The sequence below is a fragment of the Haliotis cracherodii genome, unplaced genomic scaffold (genome assembly GCF_022045235.1).
Source record: "Haliotis cracherodii isolate W230 unplaced genomic scaffold, xgHalCrac1.p SCAF_20, whole genome shotgun sequence".
Lineage (NCBI taxonomy): Eukaryota > Metazoa > Mollusca > Gastropoda > Lepetellida > Haliotidae > Haliotis > Haliotis cracherodii.
This window is the reverse complement of record NW_027266276.1, coordinates 13,267,925-13,279,593: the sequence shown is the minus strand read 5'-3', so window position 1 is coordinate 13,279,593 and position 11,669 is coordinate 13,267,925. Positions and strand designations below refer to the sequence as shown.

Here is an 11,669-nt window from a genome sequence, read left to right as displayed (position 1 = left end):
GCATCAACCAAGTCAGCGAGCCTGACCACCCGATCCCGTTAGTCGCCTTTTACGACAAGCATGGTCGCCCTTTACGGCAAGCATGGGTTGCTGAAGCAACTTGCTGAAGACCTATTCTACCCCGGATCTTCACGGGTCGAACGTTTCTGGAGAGGCAAAGGTTTCTCCTAGGGTCGGTGAAATATTACCGATACGTCGTTTTAAAAAAAATGTTCCTATTTAAAAAATAAACGACTCGTGTTGTTCATCGTACAATAAAATGCTGCAGGGAGAGTAAACCCAATCTCATTAAAATCAGATCTAGGTTCTCGCTGCCGCTAAACAAAGTTTGGCGATAGCGGGAACTAAGATCTGATTTTAATGAGATTGAGAGTAAACCATGAGGGGCGAAGTGTTTTATCGTACGATAAACAACAGTTACTCCCACTCGTCGTTTATTTCTTATATGAGATATCAACATTATGTACTTCCTTTTTAAGGATGTTACTAAAGCTTTAAAAAACATTTACCAGTATTCTAATAATGATGAATCCCTCAAGGGAATCCGAACGCGGCAATGTCGGGCAAGTCTATTTTATGCACAGGAGGGTATTTCCCGCATATTCTCACAATTCTCACGTCAGTTACCTGTACCTTTTCTCCCAATACCGATTGTCATATCTCTCCCGCTTTTGGATACGCTTGTTCGGCCATCGCGTTTATCTGCGTTGTTCAGTTACTATAGTATATCGATGGGGATCGAAGAATTCACAAGACACTCTCCTCTCAAAAATAACGTCGTCCAATATACGACGTCATCGAGTGGCGATCGCATGTTCGAATCTCCAGAAATGACGTCATGATAGAACAATGTTTTATAGTGAAATAAGCCAATATCGTATATCTATCTTTTATTTCTTATTTTAAGATATCAACATTTTGCACAGCCTTTTAAGGATGTTAATAAAATGTACAAGCTTTAAAAACATTTACCCGTATTTAAATAATGATGACTCCTTGAATACAATCCGACGTCGGCAATGTCGGACAAATCCATTTTATGAACAGTGGGGTTAAGTTTGGTATTTCCCGGATACTCTCACAATTCTAGCGTCGACTATCTTACATTTTCTCCCAATACCGACTGTCATATCTCTCCCACTTTTGAAAACGATCGTACGGACAATGCGTTCATCTACGTTGCCCAACTACATCTATGGGGAACAACTCACTAGACACTTCCCTCTAAAAAATAACGTCGTCCAATATACGACGTCATCAAGTTGCGAGCGCATGTTCGAATCTCCAGAAATGACGTTATGATAGAACAATGCTTTATCGTGAAATAAATCATGCTTCGTACGTCATTGTTTGTTTTGCGATTTATCGCGTAGCTATCTTATATTCCTTATCGTTGAGGTACAGATCTGTATTTTATTGAAATAATACCTATTTGAAGCCAGATAAGCTTCATAATTAAGTGACGTCACCATCGGAATCTCTCGTTATCACAATACTAAGCTCCCGAGTGTATTATCTTTGGACGTAGTAACCTTTTGTCTTTCGGAGTGAGTTAAAATTGAACTATGGTTCTGACTTTGTCCAGGGTATGGATCATAACAGAAGATTGAGAGCGACACGACAACCTGGATGATCGAGCATGTCCGCCGTCTGTTCCTCGTGATTTTTACTCTTATTACTAGTTTCTATAGACATCTGCAATGAAGGTCTGTTATCGTGAACTTTTGCATATTAAATAAACGTTTGAGTGTTTTTCGAAAGTTTATGTAATAATAAACTATACGTCAACGAATGTCCTGTTTTACCCTAGGATGAAGGTAGAATCGGATTTAACGTCGCACTGCACTTACATATATACATAGCGACGTGCATGCACGTATGTGTGTGCGTGTGTGGCTGCTTCTACTAGTCCGGACTAATGCCGTTTTTTAGCGCTTGCCCACTGAGTGAGTGAGTTTGGTTTAACGCCGCTTTTAACAGTATTCCAGTTTTATCACGGTGAATAGTCGATTGCCCAGTGTCCATTTCACCAAGGGCCCACTTGCACAAAGCGATCTTAGCGCCAAGATGATCGTAACTCCCATACTTTAACATAGGCTTACAATAGTCTTTGCGCTAAGATCGCTTTGTGCAAGCGGGTCCAGGGTGAAATGGACACTGGGCAATCGATTATTCAGATCCTGATGAAGAAAACGACTTCTGCAAACCTATTTGTTATATTAGGTCTTCGAAAGAGGCATTTAGAAGTGATACACATAAGATAGAGGATTATATGGATGTCAACTTCTTTACTATGAGGAACATAAAGCAGCTTGCAAGTGTCGCCACAACCTCCATCTGTCTCATGGTCAATGTGTTGTCTTTGTATTTATCCAGGGACGCGTGGAACACGTTATTGGCACATGATTCTGATTCGTTCAGTGCTCATTGGTTGATGGTCGGGGAACAGACGAACACACTTTACACAGAGAAAAAGTTAACCCCCGGGTTGAATACAGGTTCCAAGTTTTGAAAGCGCACGTGCTCACAAACTCACGGCATCGTCATTGTGTTACATTCATGAAGCAACACGTGCTGTATCAGTGTTAGGAGATTGATAGTCGGGAAATCGTCTTAATGGAAGGTGATCAAACAATGATATAGGCAGAGTTACTTCTTATTTATCCTTACTGGACTACAGCGTCTCTATGCTCCACGACTGAGGGTCCATTCTCAGTCTTGGTCTAGACGTTGTTTAGTCCGGGTAAGTACAAGCAGCCACACACACGCGTGCATGCACGTCGCTATATAAATGCAATAATTTTGTACCGGACGTAAAACTCCTCCACCCCTCACAGGGGTGGACGTATGACCAGGGCTTCTCCAGTTGATTTTTCAACTTGTCAGGGCACAGGTGTCTGTTGTTGCAGGCAATCTTTTTAAATGTGCCCCTCTTCACGTGGCAGTGATTGGGTGGTGGCAGAATGTGGCGGTTGTGTGATTTCACAACATATCATGCAGTTTGGGTTGTATACATCTCTGGGAGATAGCAAAGGACATTTGAATGCACGCTGCTGCCTAAGTGAGTGAATGAGTTGGGTTTAAGGCTGACTTTAACAGTATTCCAGTTATATCACCTCTTGTTAGCTTAATGTGGAAGCAAAGTCCGAAAAGATGCAGGTTTCAGACGTTTAGGACTTTAGTGAAACCCTCAAAGGGGTATGGTGCTGACAAACCTTGAAACATTATCAGGCCTGAGGGAGATTCCAGCCCACGAAGGCAGTGCCCAAGGGACACAACTCTGCATAGTGAATCTTGCAAATAACGTTCTGACTGGGATGTTTTTGTAACAGATTTCCATCACTGCCTAACATCCTTGAAGCATTTCAAATACTAAAACAACAGCTTTCAGTCTGCGTGCTATAAAATTCAAACAAAAAGTCGCATATTTGGTTTAAAGTGTTTTAGTACATGAAATGGAACTGACAGTGCCACTTTGTGGCTGAAGTTTGAAGGTGATGTTTCTTCTGACAGCGCAATACATTACACAGTGTTGAATATACATGGGAATAAAACTAATCCATTCGAGTCTTCAGTAGTTTCTTCGTCACCTTGTCTTTTTCACTGAAAACAGAGAAAGGGTCAACATATGAAATTGCGTTGACATTCTGACATGTCTAATAATTAAATCTTGGTTTCTCTAAGCCAATAGATTCTCTAGGAGTTTTGGTGTATCCATTTGTTGTTTATCGCTGCAGTCAGCAATATTCCAACTATAAGAAGGTGGTCTGTAAATAATTTCGAGTTTCGAACAGACAATTAGATGGTTGATATGATGAGCAACGATCCACGTTGTCAGGGTATGTTGAAACACTATGAACCAAGTCACTGAGTCTGACGACCTGATCCATTTTGTCACCTCTTACAACCAGCATAGGTTACTGAGAACCAATTCTAATCCATAACCATCCCCTGTTCTCTATTTAGTGAGCAATAGGATGCTGGGGACACATTCAACTCCAGGTTCCTTAGATTACAATGATTATGGACCCCTAAACATACTTATTACCAGTGATTAGGCCAGACTTATTAAAGGGATGAATTCATCCTATTTCAATAACCCGAAAACACAAAGGAATTTTTAATTTTCTTATTGGGATCTCTATGTGATTTTCAGTAGGGAAGGGTTTCAAAGAAAACTTGTATCATAAAGAAAATACATTGAGCTGCATGACATGTACTGAGTGAGCGAATGTTGTTTAACGCTGTCACTAATATTGCAGATATATACCGGCAACCTGCAAATAACCAAGACTTGGCCAAGGGTTAACATTATGATGAGTGTCCTATGCATTTAGGTTATGACACGCAATCTGACAACCCCATCTAATGTAACTTTAGTCACCTCTTCCTATATACAAAAGGGTCCTTGGGACATATTCTTTTTCTGTTGTTTTACACTGTTGTCTGCATTGAGACAGCAATAGGACAGAGGCCTGCAAATTATCGTTTGTGGACCAGACAAACCAGTGATTAAAATTGTGAGCAATAAGCTATGCTGCCGTGTTACAATGACATGCAATCAACCAAGTCATTGAGTCCGACAGTTGATACACACAGTTGCCTCACATAACAAGCAGATGTTGCGGAGGATCCATTTAAACCTGAAGTCAGTCCAATTCTAACCAGTCACTACAGGGTTGCAATTGGTTTGTTGTTTAATGCCGCACTCAGCAATATTCCAGCTTTATGACAGTGGTCTGTAAATAATCTAGTCTGGACCAGACAATCCAGTGCTTGACATTATGAGCATCGATCTATGCAAATGGGACACAATGACACACATCAAGCAAGTCAGCAAGCTTTACCACCCCATCCCGTTATTCGCTTACGACAAGCGTAGTCACCTCTTACTGCAAGCATTGGTAGCTAATACTGTGACAAATCTTCAAAAGAAATGGTCATTTCTAAGTCATCGCTGTATCATGCTTCCCAGCCACCAATTTGAAAGGTAACTTACGCAGCACCTTGGGTATTTACTGGGTAGATCTACTAGTGAAACTTACATGATGTAGACAACACCACCCCAACCAGACACAGCATCTCTGTCAAAGGCATTCATCAATGCCTGAGATATTGTCTCAAACAGGTCATCCGGTGCCTGGAAATGTAAGACATTATGAAACATACATAACAGTGACATATGGACAAACACTCTAAAAAATAGAGAAAATTGGGCTCAGGGTAGACTTCCCCATATCCATGATAACAACCTGATGCAGGTCTAAGGGAGTGTTTGTTTAACGAGGGAGGAAAGCCTGGAGTGAGGCAGGTCTCAGACGTTTGCCACTTGGGTGATGCCCATGAGCATGGGCACCGTGCTGACAAACATGCTCAGATCAAACCGGGATTTGAACCCACAATACAGGTTTCTGGCCTGCCCAGGCATGCACTTCATCACTAAAGTCTGTAAGCCCAAGTGTACCAAAACTCTATACTGTCTTGAAAGCGATTGCATTGAAGATAAAAGGTGAGGTGAGGTGAAATTGGGTTTAATGTCGCGTCCAAGATTATTGCACTTATATAGCGACGTATTGAAGATAAAACTGGACGTACAAAATTAATATAGACTGTCCAACATGAACAATGAGTGTGTGTTTGTTGGTTGCTGAATGCCATGCTCAGCAATATTCCAGCTATAAGACGGCAACCTGTAAATAATCCAGAGTCCGGACCAAGCAATCCAGTGATTGATATTATGAGCAACAATCCATTATGCTGCTTCTTCCAACAACATAGCTTGTTTGGGACCAATTCTAACCCGGAATACATGCATAATGAACTAAGGAAACCAATGACATACCAGATCCGGCTCCCACAGTGACTCGCACATTCCATACATCTGTTCTGAGCATGTGCCGCTGACAACAAAGTCATCTGTCTCCATTGGGCAACCAATCAGATCCATGGATGCTATGTATGGTTCTCCTGTCTTGGCATCGAGACCCGCGATCACAGGCTCCACAAAGTAGGGTCCAAACCTGTGTAGAATAACATGGATTAGTGAAAGGTGAGGTGAGGTGAAATGGGGTTTAACGTTGCGTCAAGATTATTGCACTTATATAGCGACGTGCATGCATGTGTATGTGTGTGTGGCTGCTTGTACTAGTCCGGACTGATGCCGATTTATAGTGCTAACCCTATGAGATACCATGCCGCAGTTTAACATGAATACCCCACTCAGACACAGTATACTGACTCCGAGCTGACGAGTCCTTGTATTAGCCCCTTAATGCCGAGCGCCAGACAGGGTAACAACAAGTACCATCTTTTAACGTCTTTTGGTATGACTCGCCTCGGGATCGAACCCCGGGCCTTCCGCTCTCCGGGCAGACGCTCTACCAGTAGACCACGGAGGGGGTCGGATTATTGAAAGGGTTAAAATATACACGAGTGAGTAAATTTTGCTGAACATTGCTTTGAACAGTATTTCAGATGTGTAATGATGTGTGTGCTCAGTCTTCATTGCCATAAAGACCCTTAAAAATATTAATGACCCTAATGACTGAATATTTTTATTCAGTATATGTCACAACAGTAATTATCAGGACCAGAAAAAACATGGTTAATTTTACGATCAATGCTATCCTGCTGGGGTACCATGACCTTACAATCAGTTATGTCTCCAAAGCTAATCACCAATCCAATGGAAGTGAGGTGAAATTGGGTTTAACGTCGCGACCAAGATTATTGCACTTATATAGTGACGTGCATGCACATGTGTATGTGGTTGCTTGTACTAGTCCGGACTAATGCCAATTCATAGTGCTAGCTCACTGAGATACAATAATATCTTTTGGTATGAACGGGGATCGAACCCCAGACCTTCCGCTCTCTGGGCTGACGCTCTACCACTGGACCAAGGAGGGGGTCCCAAACCAATGGAGTTCTAGGTATCTATTCTAACCGACTTCACCTTGGTATGTGACATTAACCACTTGTCCAAATCCAAGTCGAGTAATACTGATTGCAGCCAAGTACACTGTAGTAATCTTACAAGGTTTAGATCTATAGGGCAATTCAGTCCAAATGGTCAGGCTAAACAAGCTAAAACCTAATGCAAATGGTACAGATCCTATGGTAGAAACTCTTGGAACAGACCATGGTAGTGTTCAGTGCCACCCACCTCCTTTCATACAGCAGATTGGACACCATGCTCATGAATGTCTTGGGCTTGATCCTTCTATTTTCCCTCAGCTCATACAAGTTGAGTCGGAACTTCAGTCTTTGTGAACTACAAAAGTATAGTACAATGATGAATGCCTTTAAATAGAATATGAGTTGTTGTTGGTTTGTTGTTTAACGCCGCACTCAGCAATATTCCAGCTATATGACGGCGGTCTGTAAATAATCGAGTCTGGACCAGACAATCCAGTGGTTAATATATATCATGAGCATCAATCCACGCAATTGGGATCGATGACATGCATCAACCAAGCCAGCGAGCCTGACCACCCGATCCCGTTAGTCGCCTTTTACGACAAGCATAGGCTCCTTTTACGACAAGCATGGGTTGCTGAAGACCTATTCTACCCCGGATCTTCATGAGTGAGTGAGTTTGGTTTTACACTGCTTTTAGTAATATTCCAGCAATATCACGGCAGGGGACACCAGAAATGGGCTTCACACATTGTACCCATGTCGGGAATCGAACCCGGGTCTTCGTCGTGACGAGCGAACGCTTTAACCTCTCGGCTACGCGACCGCCCCAAATAGAATATGTACACACTACAAACATACACCAAGTGCACAGTATAAAAACAATTCTTATCACTTTTCAGCTGCAAAATAAGCCAACCCAAAGTAGCCATTTAGTTGAGTTAAAATAAATGTAATGGGGAGAGAGATGCCTGTTAGTGAGGCAATAATAATCTCAGTACATTCCTCATGAAGTGTCATTTCTAAGAGAAGTCAAGAAATTACAAAATATAATATAATCAAAAAAGGTGCACTGAATTATGCTGAATAGTGACTTACATGGTCTGCACATCAGTTGCTAAGCCTGGTAGGCCTATATATAAATGTGGTCCCATCTCAAAGACTTTGTCAAATTCCATGTTTATTGTCTGTGCCTGGATGCCAAACCTTCGGTCAGCTGCAATGGCCACACAGTCCTTCCCCTTCATGGCAATGATAGCCGCCCCATTGTAGGCAAGAATACTCTGAAGAGACATTGGTACTTAGATAAACATGATGAAAAGAGAAGACTTTTATATCAAATGTACTATAAACTGAAAAGAACAAACTTCAAAATTCAGTATATAGTAACTATAAGACTGGGTTAGTTCTAGGCAGGGTTTAAGTCAGTACATTGACTATGTTTGGCATATAAAATACCAAACAGTCACAATGTTCATTTTGTTGTCTTCAGAAGCGTTTGTTATGTGAGATGTCTAACAGAATGGCACAGGCCGCAATATTCAAGAAATATCACGGAACATGTCATGTATATAACTTTAAGTAATATAATCATTGAAACTAGCAAACAACATCGTACCGTAACTACCCTTCGTCAACCGTAAAAATAGTAACTGTTTGAAATATTTTGACATTTTATTTGTTGATCATGATCAATACTATTCAAAATTGTACATGATGTAAAGTTATAAAATGGGTTAATGAAATGTATCGCAACACATAATAATGACATATTATCTTTCTATAATCAAAAACGATATCTGAACAAGTTGCGTTGATTGAACACGGCGAATGTGGATGTTTTTGTTTCATGAGAAATGGACGACCAGCAAACGAACAAAAAAGAAGTATCTTACCATGTTGTAAACGATGTGTACTCCTGCTTTTGATACAACGAATCTCCTGACGTGTACTCTATGCAAAGTGTTCGTCGGTATGCCTCAGAAGGCACGGGTTGGTGAATTCAAACTGCTTTTAGAATCAAGTTTGCAAGTCACCATGCAGGCCGCATAATTCCGGAAGTGTCTAAGGGAGATAATTCATGGTATCGTGGTTTGTAATAAGACCACAAATAAATTAGGTTCGTTTTAGAATCCGCTTTTTGCTCACTGGGCTGTATAAATTCCATTATCCATTTTAGCTTTTTCTTCATGCTTTGTGACTACTATTATGTAACAAATATGACGATAGGTTGGCAGTAAGGAAGATACTTTTTTGGAAGTATTAGAAGTGGAATTAACTTATTCCTCTCAAAATATACAAATGTGCGTAAATGGTAGGAAAACGGTTTATCGGTTCAAAATTAAATGATAATTTTCTGGTATCAAACTTTCGATTTACAAAACTCTAGCGAGTTTTCTATCAACTTTTTAATACCAAAATGTCCAAAAGCGTCTACCAGTAACCGAACATGACAAAAATATGGTACGTTGTTTTCCTTTAGAGAAAACGGACTCTGACATGGAACACGGTTGGTCCGGTTGTCTTAAGGGGCATTAGCATGGTACAACTAGTTGTATACATCTTGTTGTACCGTGTGAATGCCCCTTTAGGCGAAGCATATCGCAGACGGAGTTGCGTCCCTTATAATGGTGCCAGAATCCTATGATAATGATTCTCGCTGATAATGATTTTCTGTTTGTAAGAAGACCGCGTCGTGGGTTTCATTGGTGTTAAACGTTAGTCGGTATCATAGTCCCTAAACCATTATATTCCCTTCTGCAGCTCTTTCTGTAATGCAAAAGCTTTAAATGAAGCAAGTTTAGATTTTTCTCAGGTTTCCCCTGAATCTCTCATTTCACTGGGGCTCCTTTTCAATTTAAATGGAGTTGTTTGATTTTATCAAAATTATTTATTTTTCAGAGCCTAAGGCTTTGTCTATGGTAAACGTCAGAGACCTGCATCACTTAGGGCTTTCCGACATTTAGCTGACACGCCGTAATATAACTGGAACACTGCTCAAAACGGCGCTGAAACCAACTCACTCACACACTATCAGTCGTGCGTTATTGGAGGGAACCGGACGTATTTTCTCTCCCAAGAAATAGCTACGATATAAATTTTTTGGGAGTTTATATTGACAATGTTACAACATAAACTCCAAAGCAAAAGAAAGTATACAGCCATGTTTGAGGGTGGCTTGAGATGAAACAAACAAGAAATGATTGATACGGGTATTACAGTTGTGTTTTGGACCTTACGTTTGTTGTGTTTCCGCGAGTGTTTTCGGGTATATTCGAGTCTGTGAAAAATGTTTTGACCCGAACCGTAATATATTATTTTACATGTGCTTCAACCACATACTGGAACGCGTTATTCCCCTTTGATTGTAACCTGTCCAGCATAACCATTCGCCTTGGTTTATTTCGCTACTACATATTATCTTAGGGATCCTGTCCACCTAAGCGAGTAAAAGTGTAAACTTGCGCTAACAAACAGATTAACCAGCGAATTACCGGACTGAAGTGAACAAAGTTCTGCCACTTTTGTCGTTCCGAAAAAGCTCTAAAGATCACGGAAACGCACGAAAAGTGCCTGCAATGCAATCGTCAACACTCGCCCATTTCCGTAACCTGCAAGAAGACTCGGTCCCCTTTCGATAAATGTGCGAAAATACGACAAACAAATCAGACTGCGGGTATGACTTCAAGTATATCGGTCAAAGAATCCCCACCTGTGTGACACGTAATTCATATCATAATTGATGTAACTATCATCAACCAGTGTTTTAAGCCAACTCATTGCTGAGTATTTATTAATCTTGGCTAGTATTGTGCACAACCACCAGAAACTAAGAGATGAATCCTGCTGGAGCATCGTGCAGGAAGCTGGGACACCGTAAATCCCCATGATCTCTCTCCCCCCCCCAAAAAAAAAAGCGAGGTAGCCTAGCTGTTTTGCTGGTGGTCTATAGCCCGTGTTTTAAATAATTAATATTGTTATGAATCAGGATTAATAAATGCTCAGCAATGAGTTGGCTTAAAGCACTGGTTGATGATGGTTACATCGATTATGATATGAATTACGTGTCACATAGGTGGGGATTCTTTGACCGAAATACTGGAAGTTATACGCGCAGTCTGATTGGTTTGTCGTATTGTTCAGTCTCTAGCAAAGCTATGATCAGCATTACTGTTTTATTACGGGAAGAAGAACCTTCAAATAATGACAATGACATATCAATTGACATTATGTTCGCGCAATACGTATATCTTTTTGTCACCAAGAAACCCACCAAAATATTTTAAACTAATACTAGTTTGCAGTGGACAGTAAAGGACAGATTTGTTTTACAACTATTTGTTTACAAAACAAATTGTGTGATGGACAGTCAATGAAACAGTTATTTCAAGTATTTTGAATAATTGTCTCCCTGTCAACCCGTTTAGAACAATATCACTGAAGGTTTCTCTTCATTTGGTATTATATGGAGCTTTGGTGACAGGGTCTGCTCGTAGAGCGGAAATCAGGGGGTTCGGTCCGCGTCATACCAAAAGATGGTACTTGTTGTTACCGTGCCTAGCGTTAGGCACTAAATGGATAAAACAAGGACTGGTCGGTTCGGAGTCAGTATGCTGTGCCTGAATTATTTATCGATGTTAAAACTGTGGTGTGGGCTAGCACTATGGTGGTTGTGGTTTTTTGCGCCATACATTCTTAATTTTAATAGATAGAGGATAGTTCATTTCGACAGTGAGATATGGCGGATCTGT

General features: G+C 40.8%; 1 protein-coding gene across 1 annotated transcript; it reads right to left on the bottom strand.

Moving 5' to 3' along the window:
- Nucleotides 1-3,427: 3,427 nt before the first annotated feature.
- On the bottom strand, nucleotides 3,428-8,975 carry LOC139470075 (proteasome subunit beta type-3-like). Its single transcript, XM_071252364.1, has 6 exons — nucleotides 8,814-8,975; nucleotides 8,017-8,201; nucleotides 7,166-7,273; nucleotides 5,843-6,020; nucleotides 5,046-5,140; nucleotides 3,428-3,603 (listed from the first exon to the last, which is right to left on the bottom strand). The coding sequence occupies exons 1-6, from the start codon at nucleotides 8,814-8,816 to the stop codon at nucleotides 3,555-3,557; spliced, it is 618 nt and encodes a 205-aa protein (XP_071108465.1). The 5' UTR covers nucleotides 8,817-8,975; the 3' UTR covers nucleotides 3,428-3,554.
- Between the last annotated feature and the right edge of the window lie 2,694 nt (nucleotides 8,976-11,669).

What these genes read in the sequence shown, in the direction of transcription:
- LOC139470075 (XM_071252364.1), bottom strand. An exon ending in AATCTGCTGTATGAAAGGAG is followed by an intron (nt 6,021 to 7,165) that starts GTGGGTGGCACT and finishes TATTCTACACAG; the next exon opens with GTTTGGACCCTACTTTGTGG. An exon ending in GGTGGTGTTGTCTACATCAT is followed by an intron (nt 3,604 to 5,045) that starts GTAAGTTTCACT and finishes CTCTGTTTTCAG; the next exon opens with TGAAAAAGACAAGGTGACGA.